This window comes from Sceloporus occidentalis, unplaced genomic scaffold (genome assembly GCF_023333645.1).
Source record: "Sceloporus occidentalis isolate IW3139 unplaced genomic scaffold, rSceOcc1.0.p SCAF_5, whole genome shotgun sequence".
Classification (NCBI taxonomy): Eukaryota; Metazoa; Chordata; class Lepidosauria; order Squamata; family Phrynosomatidae; genus Sceloporus; species Sceloporus occidentalis.
In genome coordinates this window covers 184,443,677-184,466,403 of record NW_028316985.1, presented here as the reverse complement: position 1 = coordinate 184,466,403, position 22,727 = coordinate 184,443,677, and the positions used below count along the sequence as shown (strand labels likewise).

At 41.4% G+C, this 22,727-nt stretch overlaps 1 protein-coding gene across 1 annotated transcript in view; it reads right to left on the bottom strand.

Annotated features, from left to right (window-relative positions):
• The window catches only part of ATRN (attractin), a 207,655-nt gene that overhangs the window by 46,060 nt on the left and 138,868 nt on the right, over nt 1-22,727 (bottom strand). Inside the window, exons 25-26 of the mRNA XM_089526395.1 lie at nt 12,479-12,540; nt 7,957-8,035 (exon numbers count right to left, since the gene is read on the bottom strand). Coding sequence (XP_089382521.1) covers nt 7,957-8,035; nt 12,479-12,540 — 141 coding nt within the window. The remainder of the gene's footprint in view (nt 1-7,956; nt 8,036-12,478; nt 12,541-22,727) is intronic.

Here is a 22,727-nt window from a genome sequence, read left to right as displayed (position 1 = left end):
CAAGACACCTATGCAACATGTGGCACAACCAGGGACAACCTACAGACACTGACTCCTCGCCCTTTATCTAGCAACATCAAGCCAAACCATAATGTTAGATCAACAGTTTATTGAAGTTAAACAGGGCAATAGGAAGAGGAATAAATACACTGGAAAACATACACACAGAGAGAAATACACACATATCAACCAGATTCTGCTAGAATGTGTGTGCATGGCATGAGCTTTCAAGTCATTTCTAACGTATGCCGACTCTAAGGCAAATCTATCATAGGTTTTTTTTGGCAAGATTCGTTTAGAGGAGATTTGTCATGGCCTTCCCTAAGGCTGAGAGTATGTTGCCCAAAGTCACCCAGTGGGTTTCATGGCTATTCTATTCTGCTAGAATAGGGATCTGCAAAGTTAGGCTGGGGAAAAGCCCAGTTTTGGTGGGGAGGAAGGGTTGCATTAGTGTGTAAATCAAATTAAGTAGCGAAATGCAGTTCAGATGTTATGGCCACTAGCTTAAATAATAATTGTTCTTTTTAAAAGTGTTCATTTAAAGCAAGTCGTTTTGCTTGAACTTATGTTAACTGAAGGATTTGTTTCTGAGTGGCCTTTCTTGCACTATAAAATAAAGTGATTAAAAAAAGCAACTGACACTGGATTCTGGTCTAACCATGAACAACTGCCGATGAACTGTATGAAGAGAGATCGTGCAGCACCTTTGAGGCTAACTGAAAGAAAGAAGTTGGCAGTATGAGCTTTCCTAGACTTAGGTCTACTTCTTCAGATGCATTTGGGCCAAACACATCGGAGGAAGCAGACTTTAGTCTACGAAAGCTCATGCTGCTCACTTCTTTCTTCCAGTTAGTCTCAAAGATGCTACAAGATCTCTCTACATACTGATTCTACAGATTAATATGGCTATATCTTTGAATTCTGCCAATAAACTGTTAAAAGTTAAAATGTTTAAATTCAAACAGTCATTGATGTTCTATAAAAGGGCTGGGAAACAATAATAACAGCCTAACTGTTAAAAGAATGAATAATTTAGAAAAAACAGAATGTGTGTGTGTGTGTGTGTGTTTTAAAAAAGTCATTTGGTTTAAACCAAGTGTAAACCATTTTTTAAACCAACCAACCCTGGTGGAAAGTGAAATCTGTGGGTTGCAAGTGGCTCCTGGACCTGACCTTTGTTGGGATCAGGGTTTCCCCCATGGAAACCCAGAGTAACCTTGAGCAAGTCACAGGCTCTCAGCCTCAGGGGAAGGCAATGGCAAGCCTCTTCTGAACAAAGAAACCCCATGATAGTTCACCTTATGGCCACTGTAAGTCAGCCCTCACAAGTCCTTTCAAGCCTCCCCAACCCCTCCATTTTTTTTAATTCAGCAGTTTTTAGGCAACTTGTGCCTTAAAACTACAGGATGCACCCCAAATGTGTGACGACATGCAAAAATATGGCCCCACACACCCCACAAGTACTACACCCAATCACCTCCAATTTTTAAGCCAGTCTCTCTCAAAATGGTGACAAGAAATAATGTGACATTACTTCCTTTGGCCATTTTGAGAGGGATTGCAAAGGAAAATGGGAATATTTAGGCTTGCTGTGGGGGGGGGGTGTATGCAGGCTGCAGGGCTTGTCAAGGGGACTTTGGCCTCTGGTCCGTTCATGGCTGCCTTCCTCAGTGTTAAATGGCAACAAGAAGCCTCCAAGTTCATTCATCAATAGGTTTCGGAATGAGTTTTTCCGCTTGTTTTGTTCTTCCCACAGTTTAGTCCCAGAGCCTGCATAGACAAACCAAGGAGTGCCTCAAATCTGTCAAGTCCCTGCCTCACCAGCCTTTCACAGCCCTTCTTTTGATCCATTTCGTGGCAGGCGTTGAGTCGTTTTTCTGGCTTCTGGCTTAATACACTTCGCTGTTCCCAGAATTTTTAAGTTTCGACTCTGCATGTGCCTGTTGCTCTTATATGCATTTCCTTGGCAGCAGAGCATTTATCACACGCTGGTTTTTCTTAGGTGGGAAAGGAATTGGTCGATCTGTCTATCCCTTGAAATTAAAGAACAGGAACCACATATAACAAACCAAATTGAGCAAAAGCTCAGCTACCAGCTGATCCTCTCTACAACTTTCAAAAAACACATGCCCAGAGGATAACTTCACACCACTGACATTTTCCATTTAAGCCATCAGTAAATGCCTCGACTTGGCTCCGGGCAGCATGCGGTATTTCTCAGCCTATATCCAGCATAAACCCCAATTAACTTTTTTATGTTAAAGCTCCAGGAAGCCTTCCCTCCCATTTTTATACTCTTGTCAAAAAGATTGAGAATTTTCTTTTTATTAAAAAAAAATGGCCATTCATCCTCCAAATCCAGCTCCTGCTGTTGCTGCTGCAGCCCAAACACTCATCATGTTGCTTATAGCTTGTATTTATTTCTGTGGATTTTATAACCTGCCCTTTGCTGCCAGAGTTAGCTCAAGGCAAACCTCTGGACTCTAACCACCTGTTGTCTCTTCAACCGTAGGAAAAGCAAAGCAGAAGAGAGCAAGGACAGCTCAGAGGTTTTCCCTGGTTGCCTTTCTGTCCACAAAGAAACAAAAGAGTCACTGCACTGGCCTCTTAGCAGATGTCAACTTGCCCTAGCCTACCCTTACGATGGCATTATAATATAACCAATGTAAAACAATTATAGATAAACCTGGCATGACAATTTAAATTGACTAACAGCATATTAAACAGACAACCAAGTTAAAACAGTACAAAACACTAAAACAGTTAAGATCATGTACCTGCACATTTGAAAAAAAATAAATTAAGGCTAGCCTCGAAGGCTTTAATAAAAAAAAACCATGTTTTAACTTGATGAAAACAATGGCACCAAATGAGGTGCCACAGCTCTCTTGATATATATTGCTCCCACAAATGAGACATGAAGGAGAGTTGGAGGAAGGAAGTGTGATACAGGCTCCATCTGGATTGCATAAATAATCTGGTTTGGCACCACTTTAACTGGCATGGCTCCTTGCTATGGAATTCTGGGGACTGTACTTTGTTGCAGCAACAGACCTCTGCTAAGGCTAAACCAGATTTCACAAGAGATGTGAACATTAGGGTAAAGGAATATAGCAAAGGAAACTATGAAATGGCCTTTCTGTTTTTGCAAAGTCTTTGCCTGCGTGTTCCTTCCATCATCTCACAACGAGGGTATTGAATGGTCCCTCTTTCTCTTTGGCTCATCAACTGGAAACCCCAGTGAACTCTGGGGAAATCCACCTGCCCTGGTTATCCATTTTCTTTAAATACAGTCAGCCCTCCAGATCAATGGATTCTTTATCTGCAGATTCAAGCATCCCCTGCTATATATTCCAAAAAAGCAAACTTAAATTTTACCATTTTATATAAGGGACACCATTTTATATACCATTGCACAGAATGGGACTTTAGCACCCATGGAATTTGGTATCCTTGAGGGGACATGCAACCAAACCCCAGTGGATAGCAAGGGCCCACTGTAGTGCCTTTTCAGCAGAGGCACAAACCACTGATTTCCATGATCACCATCTCTCATAAGACAAAGGAAATGTGAGTTTGACCCACTGAGGCTGCATTTGCACTGCAGAAATAATCCAGTCTGACACCACATTCACTGCCATGGCTCAAAACTATGGAAATCTGAGAACTGTAGTTTTGTGAGGCATTGAGCCTTCTCTCTGAGAACTCTGAAGCCACAACACACTAGTTCCCACAATTTCTAACCACTGAACCATGGCAGTTAAAGTGGTGTCCAACTGGATTATTTCTGTAGTATGGATGCAGCCTGGGTCTGGTATTCTTTTAATATCACCCTTTTTGAGACAGGGCCATTTTGCCATCCTGCCTGGTCATATCTCCTAATCGGCAGTCCTGGAGCCCATCTAGAATGCATCTATACATGCCTGGTATGCCAGGGTTGCCAACTGTTCAGGGGCTGGTATTAATTTCCCTCTCCCAACCCTCCTTGCAAGCCTCCACAGCCAATTGTGCTCCCCAATATCTCTTAGGCCCCATACAGACAGGCCAAAATAAAACTGCTTCGGGTCACTTTGGAGGTACGCTGCTTAAATGATGCATATAAACACATGTTGGAGTACATGAAATTGTAGCCATGGCAATTCTACAGAATTCTAATTCTAAGCAATATGAATAGCTCAAGGAAAGGAATCATTCTGATTTAAATAGGCAATGTAAGCTGGCACAGTAACATTCAGACAATTTATTATACTACATTTTACCCAAATTGTTCAAATAATGGGAGGAGCCCTGCTGGGGTCCCAGAATTTTCAAATCTATGCCATACATAGTTGGAAGATAGGTATGGCGGCATGGGTGCTTTTTGAGTGAGACAAAGCAAATGCCACAAACACGCCAAGAGTATAACTTGCAGGAAGTAACATGTGAAAGAGACGCACATGAAGCATTTATGCACCCCAGTTCCAAACAACATAACACAGGAGTAAATCCCATTGTTCTATCAAACTTACTTTCCACTGTATGAGTGCAAGCTTAATTTAAAACCTATCATTTTCACATCGGCAATATGCGATGCATTGTATATGTTTAAAATAAGAGCCTAGCTCAGGCTCCCCCAGTATTTCCAGAAACAGTTCTTCAAAAATAATGTTCATGTGAGGTTTTTTTGATTGGAGAAAACTAACTGACCTCTTTTCACTCTATAAAAATAATTGCTTGACCAAATGCTTAAATACAGTCCTCACATTATTAGTAACCTCCATCTGTGGTATGACATTTGAAAACCGGTATTATTTTCTAGAGAGCTATTGTGGTGTGTAGTTTGAGCATTGGACTAAAGTTGATCTGGGTTCAAATTCTCACTTAGCCATGGAAACCTACTTGATGGTTTTGGGCAAGTCACAAAACTCTCAGCTTCAGAGAAAGGCAATGGCAAATCTCTTGACAATCTGGCAAAAAAGATATAGATAGATAGACAGGAAAGAAGGAAGGGAACAAAACAAAACAAAACCTATGACAGTGCAGCCGTAAGATGATGTTGACTTCAAAGCTGAAAAGTCACCAGCTCTCTACAGATGCCTGCTAAATCTATCTAAAGATATATCTAGTAACTCTAAGACCACTGTTTTGATCTGAGTTAAAGGTGCCAATCTGAGCACAGCTGCTTCCTTCATTGATTTCCAACATGGCAAGAAGAAAAAGAAGAAATATTGCAAATACTACAATTGATGCAAAGGTAGTAATGATGGTAGGGAAGGACCACATGAATGTAGAATGGATGATACGACACCTTGATTTCCTTACAAAGGAGCCAGCCAGCCCTGTCTCTCTCAACCACGAACATCATCACGACCTAAATTTTGAGCTAATTCATCTTGCATAGTCCTCTTTTGTCCCCAGTTTTAGACCCAAGGGATTCCTCAAATATATTAAAACACAAAAAAATCTGTGTTGCATATTTTTTGTGCTAGTTCAATGTATACATTGCACCATTACCTTACATGGGGGATCTGTTCCAGCCCCCTCTGTAAGGCAAATAGCACGTATGCTTGAGCCCCACTGAAAATAATGGGGCTCGTGCATGACATGGGTGTCTGAGGCGCAGGCACGTGCACCATTTCAACCCCATAGTGCGGCTTTTAGCATAAGCTGAAAGCCGCATAAAAAGTGCCCGTACATGATGCGGGTGCACTGTACTGTCAAGGACTTCCTGGCAAGGAAGAATAGATCAGAAGCAAAAATGGTATTTGTTACACAGTTGGCCACGGATTCAACCATCTAGAGACTGAAAATATTCAAAAAAATATAGTCAGTCCTTCGTATCCATGGATTTTTTTATCCACAGATTCAAGCATCCATGGTTTGAAAATATTGAAAAAATGTATAAATTCCAAACAGCAAATCTTGATTTTGCCATTTTATATAGGGAGCACCACTTTATATATAATTGTATTCAATGGGACTTGAGCACCCACAGATTTTGTTATCCACAGGGGGTCCTGGAACCAAACCCCAGTGTATACCAAGGGCCCACTGTATAAATTTCAAAAAGCAAACCTTGATTATGCCATTTTAGATAAAGGACACCATTTTACTACCCTACTGTATTTAATGGGACTTGAGCATCCATGGATTCTGGTATCCACAGCTGGTCCTGGAATCAAACCCCACTAGATACCAATGGCCTACTGTATTATGAAATGTGTGGATTTGGTGACAATCCCTCAACTAACCATTTAGTGACCTTTGGAGGTTTAATCGCAATGGAGAAGATGATCAATAGACCAAAACAGTTCCTTCATAGTTGCTTCAACAAACAGTTTCCCTCCAGGCAATGGGATCTAAAAGCAAAACGGCCAATTCCAAAGTAATTCAGAAATAATAATAATAATAATAATAATAATAATAATAATAATAATAAATCACAGAAAGTACCAAGAAATTCAATCTGTGCATTGAAACATCAAAATAGTGGGGTGCTAAAACTGTTAGGCTTATGTGTGGCATATGGGAATTTGTGGGTGTTCCCTAGGTATCCTAGACCATGAAACAGGCAAAACATTTAGAATCCTAGAGTTGGGAGAGACCACAAGGGGCAGCCAGTTCAACCCCCTTCTGCCATGCAGGAATACACAACCAAAGCACCCCCAAGAGATGGCCTTCCAACCTCCAAAGAGACTCCACCACATGCCAAGAGAGTGTGTCCCACCGTCGGACAGCTCTAACTGTTAGGAAGTTCCTCCTAATGTTGAAGCTGAATCTCTTTTCCTGTAGTTTGCATCCACTGCTCTGTGTCCTAGTCTCTGGAGCAGCAGAAAACAAGCCTGCTCCATCTTCAGTATGACACCCCTTCAAATATTTACACAGGGCTACCAAATCACCTCTTAACTGTCTCTTCCCCAGACTAAACATATCCCTACGTCTCTCCTCATAAGACATGATTTCCAGACCCTTCATCATTTTGGTCGCCCTCCTCTGGGCATGCTCCAGCTTCTCAACATCATTTTTAATTGTGACCAGAACTGGATGTAGTATTCCAGGTGAGGCCTGACCAAAGCAGAACTTGCTTATGTTTAGATCTTTTGTTTCAGGCAGTCACTGAAGAAGGCTTGCATTGGCTCTGAAGAAGTTCTCCGTTCCTACTATATTTAGTGTTTGTGGAATTATTCCAAGACTAAGGAAAACAGAGACCCTATGTACATAACAACTCAAATGTAGGAGGCCATTTTTCTCATATTGACTGGTGAGGTCTTTCTACAACACAAGTCAAAGCAGTGGGCCACAACTTTAAATTTCAGCACAAGAGATGCTTGCTGCTTCTGAAAAGGCCCATATGAAATGAAAGAAGATATTCCCATGGCCCTTCTTCACAAATTCTCAGGCTGGGAATGAGGGTGAGTAATGGCAGAACTTTGTTGTAACTTTTGGGGGTTCTTTTCCCAATTTCCACAGGGGTGTTGGTGAAAGTAGAAACAGTGCTGCTTCTTACTTCCTCCGAAGGCCCTGCAGGTGGGAAACCAAGGCCCACTCTTTCACCCCAACTGTCAGCACATGTGTGGAAACACAGTCAGGGAAGAGAAGGGCAAAATCTTGTTTCATTTCTAGCAGGTGTTGGCAGAAAGTAATCTGTTCCTTTTGCCATTTTATGCCTTTTGCAATATTTAAAGGAAAGGAGACAGGACAACCTGTCTCCCACTTTCTGTAAATCATGAAGACTTTACAAGATTGGCCATTGAAAGAAGACTGCAGAAGCCCTGAGTACTGTAGGTATAGCTTTCTGGAATGTCAGATTAAAAAAAAAAACACTCAATCATATTTTGATGTACTCCAAAGCACAAAAGCAATCCCATTGCTAATAGAAACCAGGTCATTTGTGTACTTGGCATCTTGTATGAGAACAGATGCAAGGAACTAACACAGGTTGTTTCAGCAAGAAGCAATTCTGTCATTTCGACCCACCTCCCTTCGTCGCGATGCCCAGCAGCTCTGCTTAATCTTCCAAACCACGGCAGCCACAAGGAGCAGTGACAAGAAACAGCTGAAAAGGAAGGAAGAGGAAGAGCAAATAAACTCCACAATCTATTTCCATTTCACTTGTGATGCTGGGAGCTGTAGCAGCTAAACCAACAACCATAACAACAATACAAAAAATGGCACGGTACTGCCTTGAACCTCTGTCAAGAGATACTAATGGCATGCAAAGTACTTGGCAATATTAACATTCATGACACTGTTTTGTAAGGTGGTGCACAGCAGGCATTTTGAAAGTTGGAGGGGGGAGCAAGTAAGATGTGCTGCTGTGAAGGGTGAACGACAAAGCTGGAGAGAGGCCACATCACCCGCCTTCACAGTCGAGAACATTGACATAATTCAATCAAGTTATCACTTGACGGTGCTGACAGAAGGCCCTGCTAATGCAGATCTCGCTGTGACCCAGCAAGGGAAATGGAACCAGGATGTGTAAAAATATGCAAAAGGGAGCCTACATAATCTATGTTTGCTCTGTTTCCTTTTTAATCACAGGTAACATTTTATTTATAAAACCAACTGAACTAGAAAATGAACCCTGCCCAGACTGATTTATTCACTCGCTCTGATTTGATAGGCCCACTCTCTCCCCAAGGCACCAAACAGGAAGGAGCCAAATGCTATCATTAATCCTCATCAAAAACCAAGCAAGAGAGGTCACTATGATCCCATTTTTCAGATGGGAACGCGAGGCTCAGAAAGTGACTTCCTAAAAGCCAACTAATTACCCCCGTGGCTGAGATGGGAGCTGAACCCAAGCTGAATCCCATGGGACTGTACTGCGCCTCTCATGTCACATTCATTCTTTGAGGACTCAATTATTTTTCTTTCATCTTTGAAAGAAAGAAAAAGGGTGGGGAGGTCTAAATAGCTTTCATATGGCACCAGTTGTATTCCATTTGTTCTGTAATTATTATTTAAGCCAATTAAACTGTAGTGCTTGCCAACTACAGCTGGCAAATAAATTTTGTCGTTGGTGCAATAACCTTCAAAAAGCAACCAGAGAGGTGACTATAACGTGTTCCATTTTTCCATCCAGGAAAAGAGGCAGAACATTAGGTGCCTAAATATTAAGTTACAATAATCAGGCTCACATGCCAAATTGCAGCCTGTCATCACATTTGCAGTAAACTACAATACCTGTAATCCCTGAGATAGCATACAAGAGGATTCTGGGAGCGACAGTCCAGAGAGTAACTCTCTCAAACTCTTCATATTTGACCAATGATTGGAGCAGTCACAGAAAAAGTTTTGGACTCTACTTCAGCCAAGCCCTGCTGAGTTTAAGGGGAACCCATTTCTACTTCATTTCACATAACCTATTCCATTGCCATCAGTTGTTTTTTTTTTTAACATGGAGAAGTATTTGTGGAATAACCTGTACCAAACTTCTCTCTTCAGCACCCTCAAGAACACTTTCTGCCTCTGCCAATGGCTTGCACATACTTTGGAGAACTGTCACAAGGAGGCAGCAGCTGTCCATGAGTTCACATGGCCGAGTTCGTTTTATGGCAGGAGTCTGGTCTGTCACTTCAAAGCAGCTGCAAGACTGTTGCAGCAGACCCTACCTACCGCTGTTACCCATTTCAAAGAGGCTGAATCTCAGTTATATGTCTTCGTTAAAGAGAACCATTCCAAACTGGGACACATGAGCACCAATCCTTGGGTAACACCACATTTTAGGGAGACCAACTATTAGAGTGCGGCTATGCCAGCAGAGATGTATGGTTAACTGTCTCAGTTCTTGACCCAGTTGTATAGGGTCAAGCACTTGCGATTAGTTCCAACCTGAGCGCTCTGAAATGCACCCTTATTCCACATGGTTTAAAAATATTGTAGTCTTTCAAGACTCTCTTAACTTGTCATTGAATTGAATTTTTTTTATCCTCTGCTACTACTTTTTGCTTTTCTCAAGATCAAGGGATCCAACTCAATAGTTTAGGCAAAGAGTGGTAAGCATACCCTGGGAAATAACATCACTGCATTCACTGGTCCATGGAATGCCCTCTCCTAATGAAAGCAGGGCAAGTAGGAGGAAACAAGAATGCAGAAGTGGAAGGATTCTTAATGAGCTTTCTATTTTATTTTTATTTATTTATGGAATTTATATCCTGCCTTTCTTCCAGAATGGGATTCAAGGTGGCTTATCATAACTTTAAAAAGGTAAAACTAAAACATTAATTACAAAAGTTAAAAATGATTAAATCATACTGTATATTAAACCATATTAAACCATGCTGTGTATACTCGTGTATAAGTCTGGAAATTTTAGTCCAAAAATTGACCCAAAAAACCAAGTCCATGGATGAATCCATGGATGAATGCAAGTGCTGTACTTTAACTCTCATTTTTTTAAAAAAGGAACCATTCTCTGGTGAAAGGCAAGAATGTAATCTGTCCTGGAAGCACCGAACCCCTCTACTCTCTCATCCATCCAGCCTTTAGTGTGAACACAAACAGTTATGACTGCTGGAATTTTATAAGTTCTTTGGCACTGCTTCCCTTTGGAACTTTTGTTACATGCCCTAAATTTTACCCTTGACTCATCCATATCAAAAACCTTAATTGTGTCTCCAAAACTTGCCCTTGACTTATACATGAGGTCGACTTATAGTCAAGTATATACAGTAAGTTAAAAACAACATAGTTTCAACTATGAACAGCAGAAGTCTTGTGACTGAGTTGAACCGCATCCTTGAGAAAGAAAAGAAATCTACACTGATGTTCCTAAATCCCTTCCAAAAATGTATAATGATTTCTTTTTAGGCTCTATTCCTAAGACAACATATGCAAATACTAGCAGCCTGGTGTCAATATTGGCACAGCGTGAGTACAGCAAAGCCTCGTTTTGGTCTTTTAGAGGATGGTGGACCTGGTTGTGTTTATTTCACTATCAGTACAAGAACACCTGCAACTTCTTTGGGTGTGAATTTTATTTGGCATTGGCTTGTAATACTTAATATTAATGAAAAAAGCAAAATATAGAAAAAACATCTTTCATGTTCAAATATTTATGTAAACACACATAAAAATGTAGGATACTGGCTGGAGGAATGGAACACATCGGCAACTTTTAACCTCTTTTAAGACTGCAGGAGCCTGCCTGCTCACTCTCTTTCAACTGCTTGTGATGGTAAGGGAAAAGGGAAACCTTCAGCTTAGAGAGGATTCTATAAAGCTGCCGGGCAAAACACTGGAAGTCTTAAAAATCTAAATGTGGCTAAAATAGCTGACAACCCATAACTTTTAAAGTGCTCAGATGTGAGTACCTCCTCTTCTTGGAGGCTAGCATTAATTGTTAGCACTCACGTTTCTCACCAGACAAGACAAACAAACTGTGTTTGCACAAAACAATAAGTCAGAATGGCCAAAGAGCAGCATTTCATCTTACAATAGGAATGGCTTGCAACATGCTGCGTGGTCACTCCTACTTGGCTTTTCCCACCAGCAAGTATGGTTCTAATAAGCACAGACTCAACAGGAAGAACCAGCTTAGTAAAGGTCTACTGATGCTAACACTTCTAATTTCTCACTCCCAAACAAGCCAGGGAATGGAAGCCAATTTCAGATCATGGTTTCAGATGCTAGCTTCTTTGGGCGAATGAGAAACCAGGAGCCTCAGTTCAGATGCATTGCTAAGATTATTCTTATAGCTGAGTTTCTAGCTACTGGAGCTGCTCCCACCAGGACATAGATCTGTCTGTCCATTCATCCATCTATCTGGTACTTTGCCTTTCTCCCACCTCTATCTATCTATCTATCTATCTATCTATCTATCTATCTATCTATCTATCTATCGCCCACCACAGTATCCAAAGTGGCTTACAATTATTTAAGACATGAGACTAAGACAGAAGACACTGGACAGTAAACACAGCATGCTCTCATGAATGATGAGTCTGGATTGTCTGGAATCTTGGTTTGTAGGTTTGCACAAACATAGCCACTGTATGCTGACAACTTGACAACTGCAGCAACTAAGGTAAGTGAAAGGGTACAAATACAATGTGAAGTCAAATACATCAAATGCAGTCTATGTGTAGGCCTAGGAACGTGTGCAACTGAGAAGAAACTGTCTGGCCCTAGGGAGACAAGCAACCATTGGTGAGATGAGGCAGAGAAAGTTGTGGTCAGCTAAATTTGATTTACAACAACCACCCAAACCTTTTGGGCCAAATCCAGTTGCTTGTCTCACCAAGAGCGGACCTGCTGAATCCACTGATAAATGTTAAGTGAACCTTTATGTAGATTCCAATGGTTCAACTGGTCTACTCTAGTTAAGACCACAAGCTGTGTTTAGGTTTTTACAGGTTTTTCAAAGGAGTAGTATGTATCATTTTTTAGAGAATGATTTAATACACTCGCTGCTTTTCAGTACACAACTTCTTACAAGTTTAATACTGCTAGGCACTACTATTCATAAAGAAACGAGTATAACAGTAGCTTAGAGTACCTGAAAAAGGTGACAAAGAACTGTACCAGGTCCATAAAGTTACTGTGCTGAGAAAATGCAATCTGTAAAGAGAAAAGACAAACAAAATCATTTACTGTTGCAATTCAGAAACTTGGGTTGGCAATTGGCTATACACTACTGTCACAACAAAATCCTGCCTCAACAGAGAATATTGACAGAGTACTCCTTAGAAAGCAGTGTTTTATGTACAGACTTAATACTTTGCCCCTTTACCATGTACCAAAAGAGGTTCATAACACACACAACCATTACACCATATTTAAACAAGAGAATAGCATTAAACATCCTTTGAGCCCTATGAATGCAAATCACTAGACCACTGCTTCTCTCACACACATGCATACACTCTGCAAAACTGAGCATTATTTTCTTGGTTTTGTTTTAGAGCTGATACTTAAAGACATTTCACTTTTGATATTGTACAGAAGAGAGTTAAGTTGGTCTGCTACCTGGAAAGTCACTGAAGTTCAATAGGAGAGCACCATGTTCAAAACGTAAACACATATCTAGAAGGAATGTAACATGACATCCCTCTGAATCCTCAAACAAAAACACAATGTGAGAGGAGACGTCTACTTGTTCTAACCCAGGAGCAGCCAGTGAGACAATTGCCTCTTTCCTGGAAGAAGGCCAAGATCAACTTGAAGGGGCTTTCCTTCTGCTTCCTCCTGCTTCCAATCATCTTTCCTTGCCCATGTCCTCAGATCATCCATAAATCATCTCTCCATCTGCTACCATGCCAACTGGTGGCAAGAGACCTAACACGGTCTCATCAGAACATACATCTGAACTTCACAAGCAGTAGAGTTAAAACTGTAGATTTTGCTACCATTTGCTGCCAACTTGGATGTCTTTAAAAAGGCACTGAGCAAATACACAAGGACGGAGGGAAGGAATGGTTACTAGTCAGGATGGCTAGACATTCACCTCCACTAGGAAGAGCGTATAGCATCAGTCATTTGGAGGAAAGAAGAATTGCTGTTCTACCCCTGCCCCACTTGCTGGGAACTTATTTGGCCGCTAAGTGAAAAACCACCATAACTAGATAGGCCTTTGGTCTCATCCAGCAACAAAGTTCTTATGTTTGCTTATGAAACAGCTCTCTTTTAATTGAGAACCATTCCTACTTCAAGCAGAGAGGCCTAAAATCTCTCCCCAGCTGTACAGTAGGCCCTCCACATTTGCCACTTTGATTTTTGCGGATTTGATTATTCATGGATTTGATTACAGTGGACCCTTGTTATACGCTGGGGTATGGTTCCAAGATCCACCGTGTATAACAAAATCCGTGTATGCTCAAGTCCCATTAAATATAATGGCATAGCAAAAATAAATAATGGAAAATCAAGGTTTGATATTTGAAATTTATACTTTTTTTGAACATTTTCAAACCATGTATGCTTGAATCCGCGTATAAAAAATCCGTGTATAAGAAGGGCCGACTGTAATGTGTTCTCTCTAGGACACATCTAGTTCCTCTAATATGACTCTATGGTCACTATCAGCCAGAAGTCGTCCTGAAGGACCTAGAGATGGCCTAGAGAGAGCACTTCTCTAGGCATTTGTAGATGCTCCAGGGCATTTCTACGGTCATTGTCTGGCAGATGTTGACCACAGAGTTGTGCTGGAGGATCTAGAAATTTCTAGGGAGGTGTTCTCTTGGGTTAAAAAATAGTGTTTTCATTATTTGTATTTTTTCCACTTTCACTGGGGTCCTGCAGTCCAAACCCCAGCAAATGTGGAGGCCCCACTGTATACTGCCAAGATCTTTGCTCTTTAATCAAAGTCCTCCCAGGTTGTCCCAGCCACCCTTCCAACACCCAGTGTGTTGTCCCAGATCCTGATGCCACGCTATCACAGCCTGGTTCTCACCAACTTTGCAAGCAGTCCTTAGCCAGGACTGCAGATTTCTCACAGCATCCCTCCGTTGCCACTGAACAGTGGCTCCTCTGTACCTTCCAGCACAGACATCAGAAGTTCCCTTACTCTTCGGTCATTCTTACTGGCCAAAGTGGCTGCATCCCCACAACTGTAGGATAGAAACTACTCTGAATTTTGTGCCCCTATAAAAGCCAACTAGCCAATCCTTGTTTTCGGTCTAAAGTCCTTCTACAGTCAGTCCCTGAGGACAGTAGCTGGCAACGTGATGGAGAGCTAGCCTGCTCATGATCCTTACATTTTATTTGAGAATGTGACAGGAAAGGCTGAAAGCAATTTAAGAGACGTATTGTGTGAATTTATTATTTCAAACTCTGAGATTACATTTTTCACAGTTCAGATCATGGAAAGTTCTTCTGCCGTAAATCAGGTTTATATCCATTTCTGTACTGCAAATGATGGATCTTTAATATCATACTTTATCATTCCAAAAAATAACATGCTGCACTTTTAACAAATTTCTTTTGTCTCCCTTCTGTTTCACAGCCTTCGCCAACTCCACTATCCATCCCAAATCCTAAACCCTATGCGTGGAAGATAGTCTCCCCCTCCCATTGAGAACTTGCTGTCACCACAGCAGTTGTTAAGAGACACAGTAACTTTTCAAGATGTTCCTTTGTATCTGTCATCTTTAAACAACAAAGCATAACCAACAAAAGGGTCAACTATGACTACTTATCCTTCCATTTCTTTTAAATCAAAGTTGGTATTCAATGCAATGCTCTCTCAGAATATCTTCGGTAAATGTGAAAGAACTTCTCTCCAAGGTTACTTCATCTCCTACAGATTCACTCATTGTATAAATTCTATTCATCTCAGATGGAAGTTAGATGCCACCTATTCTCAGCTTTAGATCAAACAGGGATCTTCTGATAAAAAAATATTCGCAAGAACTCACACTGGCCTGAACGTGGGTTCCTGGCAGTAGCGTCACACGTCAGAAGCAGATGCAAGTTGACATTTTACCAAGTAAGAGAGGAGAAAAGCTACACATTAAACAGTGAAGAGGAGTTCTGCACTCATTCCTTCTGCAACAGATTTGCTCAAGTATGCTCAATGTCGATTTACAGCTAACAGAAGTAGTAGCCTCTCCCACCTATGGCAAGGAAACTACATTTGCAAGTTGTTAGGCTAGTACGCACTGTATATTTCATTTCAGCAAATTAAGAGAGCCATCCAGTTATTCCGAATCTGGCACAGCAAAAAGAGCTTCCAGGATTTTCTGGTTCATATTTCAGAAGAAAAAAAAATGGAATGCCAAAACAAATTAGCACACCACACAAAAGTGCGCAGAGACTCACAAAGTTGAAAGCACACAGACTTTGCAGACAGATGAAACAAACAGAAAAATACCCTCTGCATGCCTTTACGAAATCCTTCTGTTTTCCTCCCTGCCACTTCCATCTCCTGAGTTTGAACATTCAGAAGTATGAAGTCAAACAGACCTCAGAGAGTAATATGAAGCTGTTGTGGCCACAATTCTAAGTGCTCGCCTTTCTATCGAAAAACACATTTTTAAGTATCTTCCAAGTCATGCCAAAAATCATCAAGATCATTCAGTCTGGCTTCTGACAGTGCTTTGTAGAGGGAAGAAAGTTGTAACATTACCCTTGACCTCAAGATGGTACAATAGCAGCTGGAGGCTTAGAACATATCCATTTTTGGAGAAAGAAACAAGACCTTCTTAGTTAAGGTTTTCAAACTGAAAAAGGCAAGTTTTCTACAATGGGTTACTAATCAAGTATTATTCTTTGTTCCTTTGGAGAAGGCAGACCAGTCCTTAAGGGGGAAAAACATATTTAACAACTACAGAAATTTGGGGAGGGGACATGCCCCAGAAAAACCCTCCACACTGTTCTTCTACATGGGACCAACTCTGAAGCTCAACTGGGATGGGGGAATTTCCAGTACAGTCCTTCCTGCCTCTGTTGAGAGCTTTCTAGCTTTATCATTTCTTGATTCTGGGCAAAAGGATAGCCCCTGCCATCTCCGAAATCACTGGCCTACATAGACCTGTACTAAGCCGCATATGGACAGGTCCCTTCAACACAGGTGAGGGCTCCCGCCATAAGATCAATAGTTATTTCCTGTAAGACCACTGAGACTGAGCTATCCCAGTCAACTGACCTTGGCTTCAGATTTGACAGACCAGAGTGTCCTATGGACTGCAAGGCTTAGAGACTTTCCAGAGAGGAGACATGCCTGCTGGTTGTGGGCAGGCAGTTGGCAAGCGCCAGACCCCCCTCCTGTGCCCCCATTGTATTCACCACAGAGCAACAGACCCTCCCTTCTTTCCAATACCTTCATCACTTGTCTTAGAATCCTAGAATTGGAAGTGACCACAAGGACCATCCACTCCAACCCCATTCTGCCATGCAGGAAGAGACAATCAAAGCCATTGCCAGAGATGGCCATCCAGCCTGTGTTTAAAAACCTCCAAAGAAGGAGACTCCACCATACTCTGAGGCAGTGCATTTCACTGTCGAACAGCTCTTACCATCAAGAAGTTCTTCCTAACATTGAGGTGGAATCTCTTATCCTGTAGTTTGTATTCATTAATCCATTTCCTAACCTCTGGTGCTGTAGGAAACAAACTTGCCCCATCTTCAGTATGATATCCTTCCAATTATTTAAACAGGGCTGTCATATCACCTCTTCACCTTCTCTTCTCCAGGTTGAACATACCAGCTCCCTAAGTTGCTCCTTACAGGGCATGGTTTCCAGCTCTCACCATTTTGTTGAAGACATACTTCAGCAAAGACTTGAAGGCATACTTCAATTACTTCAAGACTAAAAATTAGTGCTATCAGTGTAACACTCCTGGTTCCACATCCCACGATATGCACACCCCACAGAGATCTTGAAAAAGCATCACTCCACTTTGCACAGGGAAAGCCTCATTTCAATGTACCTTCATATACAGAACTATCTGCATGAAATGATTTTTGCAGGATAGGAACACACAATGGTAATCAGAGCATAGATCAACTACCTGAGAATATCTACATCCATATTTCTTTTTTAAAAAGTAAGTTGTAACTCTTACAATTACAAAGCCTTCACTGAAAGTAAGTTCAGTAAAACCAACATGGTGCAATGGTTTGAGTGTTGGACTACCTTCTGGAGACCTGGGTTCAAATCCCCATTGGAGTATAAAAACCCACTGAGTGTGACCTTGGGCAAATTAGTCTCACAAGATGGCAATGGCAAACCTCCTCTGAAGAAACTTGCCAAGGAAATCCTATGATAGGGTTGCCATAAGACAAAAAGGACTGGAAGGCACATAACAACAACAACAATGTGCATAATGCCTGGTGAAATTTGAGACACAGGAGGCAGCTATACATGGTGCATGTGAGAAGGAAACTGGGAGACTGAATAAGGTTTTCAGCGCTCAAAAGGCAATTCAATGCTACCCACATTCTTCTTGCTGGAAAGCCAAAATTAAGCAAGCAAACTAACAAAACTAGAGATTATTTATTTATTAATTCACATAATCTGTGCAGGTTTCCAAACAGATTGCACAAGTACCAAATTTTAAGATTCACTTTCTACAGTTTAGGAATGGGGAAAGGTGTGGGTGAGCTGGGCAAAAGACTTGGAATGAATAATGGCCGTGCACACATGCATTAAGATATGCCAGCCTTATTTGTCCAAGACTTGTCTCACCTCCCACAAAATCTGGAAGATTACTCAGTAGGGTGATAAACTGGAATTTTCCTATATCTCTTTATAAAGGCCTCTTTGACTGTGCTTTTCTCTGTGCAATGAAAGGAACTGGCCAAGAAAAAAGAGGGTGAACTGTTTGCCAGAGACAGAATCTTGGTCTCCTGAATCCCCTTCAGCTGTTTGCAGAGGAATCCTGAGAAAGGATCCATGTGCCCCTACTCTGTTGACCGTACTACAAGTCTGCTGTTCCTGGTGTACAAGTGGGTAGGCTCAGAAGAGGAATATTGCAGCCCCACTGCCCTTACCCCTTTGATTCCTCTTTTAGCCAAAACAGTACAGCATCTTTGAATAACTATTAGCAAAAACACCTCCTAACTTATGCAGTCAGACTGACTACAGAAGGTAAAGTTCACATGTATTGAAGCGGGGCGGGGGGGGGGGGGGGCAGCTTTCTCATATTCATATATGAGAGCAAGAGAGACTCATATTTTCCACAGCTGAATTTAAGGAGTTCAAGCAAGGAGACTTCCTGACAAACCTTTTAAAACAACAGCCCTCTTTTCGGATCTCATGGGTGTTTGTTCAACAAAGCTGGTTTGAATTATCTGCCACTTGGCAGCAGAGATGTTAGAATCAGGCTTGGATACTTGCCTGCGTGGTTTCTGTTACCAAACATTTTGCAAGAGTAATACGCTCATTTATTTCATTTAACATGTCTCCATGGGGGTGGGGGAAATATTTTTGCTAACACACCCTCAAAATCCAGTTCACAGTATTGAATCCCAATATATTTGCACAGGGATACAAATTCATGCGTATGAAAACTCTATTAAGGGTTCTGTTATGATCCTGGTTAAACACAAAAGTGTGGTAAATAACACTATTGCAACTGGGAATAAGCAAGGTTCCTTACAGAAGGAAGTCAACAGGACTAGGGGCCGCCACCAAAAAGCCCTGTTCTTCATGCCCTCACACAACTCTTTGGTGAGGGAACATGGATCAAGGCCTTTCCTGAAAGGGGTTAAAACCATAGAGAACCCTTGTCCAACTTGGAAATCTTGAATACCAAATCTCATAATTACTCCATCTGAAGGGAGCCAGGTTGAGAAATGGCCATGTGGCAATGACCAATTCCTGAGGCAGGCTGGAGGCAGCACCATGCATTAGGTCCACAAGTTAACTGGCAAGCAAACATCCACTTTTCAAACCACTGCATGCTATTTCCCTTTGTAGGTAAAGAGAACTGAAGCCCATGCCACATAAACAGGAACAGAGCTTGGAAATGTTACTCTTTAAAGTTCCCAAAGTTCCCCAGCCAGAATGATCAATGGCTCCTCCTTCTAGGAATTCCAGTTTGACTTGCCACTTCATTTCCATACACAAAATGACATGCTCACACATTAATGGCATGTATAGGTCTATCCCTGGCTTTCCACTCCACCAAATGCATCTGAGGAAGTACACTGAAGTCTACAAAAGCTCATGCTGCCAACTTCTTTCTTTCAGTTAGTCTCAAAGGTACTTCAAGATCTTTCTACATACTGATTCTACAGAATAACATGTCTATATCTTTGAATTCTACTTTTTTTACTTTATGATGTATGTGTATGTGTATGGATGGATGTGTGTATGTAATTGATTTATATCCTGCCTTTGGGATTTTTATTTCCATTAACTGAAACCCTGGTTGCAGGATAAATAAACCCAAAGCCCCAAACTCTTCAGACCATATCAAATCCAAGGTGGGCTTCCACTAAAAGTTGACTACCTAGCATTTTGCTTGCATCAAAAGCAGGGGTTTGACATTAACCTTCTTCAGGAAAGTCCAACAGCAACCCATAGTAGTGACCTTGTTTTGCTCTGGCAAGTGAGGAGAAATGACCATGGACAGCTCTGGAGTAGGGTCCAAATTAATTCCCCATTCATTTGGGATGCCACTGTACATAGTCAGGTAACACACAACCATCCTTGTCACCATCTTATGAGAAGACAGCCCATAGCTTTCATCACATTTTCAAAGGGGACCATGACCCAATATAGATTTAAGAACCACTGCCTTAGCCATCGATTGCTGCTTCATTCTAGTTTGTATCAGATAACAGGGGCATAAGATGCATTTTCTCCTAACTGCTATAAAAATATGAACAAAAACAGGAATAGCTCACTTCCCAGCTGTTTTATGGGCATGCTCCCAGGGGATGGTAGGCATTCTAGTCTCAGAATGTCTGGAGGGACACCAGATTGAGGAAGAGTGGTTTGCAAGATCACATCCATGGGGACTGGTTTGCTTTACCAGTTCTCTGAGTGGATTGCTCCTCTGAACATCCAGAGAATAGAGGGTGCTTTTCCCATGGGAAAAGACCATCGACTCCCCAATTATTCTCTCACCTGCTTCTTGTTTTTGTTCTATTGGCAAGTGTTTGTGACCAAGCTGTGCGCTTGACATCTGAATTCCTTTTCAGTATACTGCAGCCTTTTACTGATACTTATTTTAAGTATTCTGCTGTGAGCGCATTCCCTGATGTGTCAATTGTTTCCTGCACAAAAAAGACAGCTCTTTTCTTGAGTTGTCACCCAAGCACATATTACTGGATCAACTCTGACTGTTGCTTCAAATATCAAGGTTCAGATTTCTCTTCCCTGCCTCTCTTTTCCTTCCTTTTCTATATTGTTCAGTTTCACCTTGTGCACCACATCCAGCAATTTGCTGGCAATGACAATGCCTAAGAGAAGATTCCTGCCCAATTGCCATGATAGAATCACACCAAAGTGGTTGTTCTGAATCCAGGTTTGTTGCTTGGATAAACTCATCCATTTCTCATCAGTTGATGCTGTGCAGGAATACGCTCAGGAAGGTCTATCATTCAGTGGTAGAGCTTTGCATATATAGGCAAGCATCCTGTGAGTGACATACATAGGCATATACCAGAGTATATAATAATAATAATAATAATTTGTTTTATTTATATACCGCTATTTTCAAAATATTGAAAATACTTTTTTGGAACTTGTGGAAGTGTACCCTTGGGCTGTGCACAGCCCTCTGTCCAGTGCTACCTTTGCATCTGTTATTGTTGTTGTTGCTGCTGCTGTTGTTATTTTTGTTGTGTGCCTTCAAGTCATTTCTGACTTATGGTGATCCTAAAGTGACCTTATCATGGGGTTTTCTTGACAAGATTTGTTCAGAGGTTTGCCTTCCCCTGAGGCTGAGAGTGCAGCTTGCCCAAGTGGTTTTCATGGCCAAGCTGGGAATTGAATCCTGGTCTCCAGAGTTGTAGACCAAGGCTCAAACCATCTGCCATGAATTTAGGGGCAAGATGAGGAATGGTGATGAACCATGCAGTGAAGCAATTACTGTAGAGAATGGTTATTGCACAAGTGGTGTGATAACAAAATAGAGGTGGCAGACACAAGCCGAAACACTCAAGGCCATTCGGTTGGGGGGAAAACTGGATGAAAGAACAAGGTGGGGGTGATATGGGAAAGGAGAGAACCCAAGTTGTTTTGAGTATGCAATGAATGAATAACTGCCCAACCAATATTTTGAAAATATCTTTAGGCATTGGTAATGCTTGTTGTTTAATTCTGACAATGAAATGTCTCTAGTATGGACCTATAGTTACTGAATAAAGGTTTGCTGAGTTTTAACTACTGAAGTCTGAATTTGTGAATGCAGGGCCTGAACAGACAGGCCAAAATAAAGCTGCTTCGGGTCACTCTGGAGGTATGCTGTTTAAATGACACATGCATCTTAAGAGACCAGAAGCTGCGCCAAAGCTGCGCTCCAGTCGTTAGGACTGGAGCATGGCTTTGGCGCAGCTTCCAGCCTCTTAGGACGCATGCATCATTTAAACAGCATAACTCCTTAGTTAACTGCTAGACTTGACACCCCAAGGCTCTTTTTGTGACATAACATTAAAAACAACAACAACAGAGGCTGGATGGCCATCTGTCAAGTGTGCTTTGATTGTATATTCCTGCATGGCAGAATGGGGTTGGAGTAGATGACCCTTGAAGTCTCTTCCAGCACTATGATTCTATGAACAACAACATCATTTTTTTATAAAACCCTTTCCACCAAACGGCGCATCAAACATATATAATAAAAAATGAACAATAAAACACAAGATTGTAAACTGCAAAAACACAAAAATGATATCCTAATACACTAAGACAAACTCCTTATCAGTCACCCTCCTCCCAGTCCTTCCCATTGCCCCTCCATTGACCCCAAAGTGATTTTGCTTCCAGGTGAACTCCCCTTTAAAATAGCTTGCACTGTTTACCATGCCAAAAAAAAAAGGACACTTTTCCAAACCAACTTTATGTCTAGTTTTGGGATTTGGCATTTTTGGCAGTCCAAGTGGTTCGCAGACTCATCAAAGTTGCCAACTTCTGCAGTACTATACAGGTAGGATTTTCCCATATGATTGCCACCCAGCCAATAGACAAGCTCCATTTTATACAGACATATTGCATAAGCCTAATGGCAATCCTTTGGGATCCCTAATTTAAACGGCACAATGGATCATGAAGTATTTATAAAACTTGCCTCCCAAATGCTGAGTCTCAACTGCCATATGATTGAAAATTTACAATCCCCTGAGCTGTCTTCAGCGTT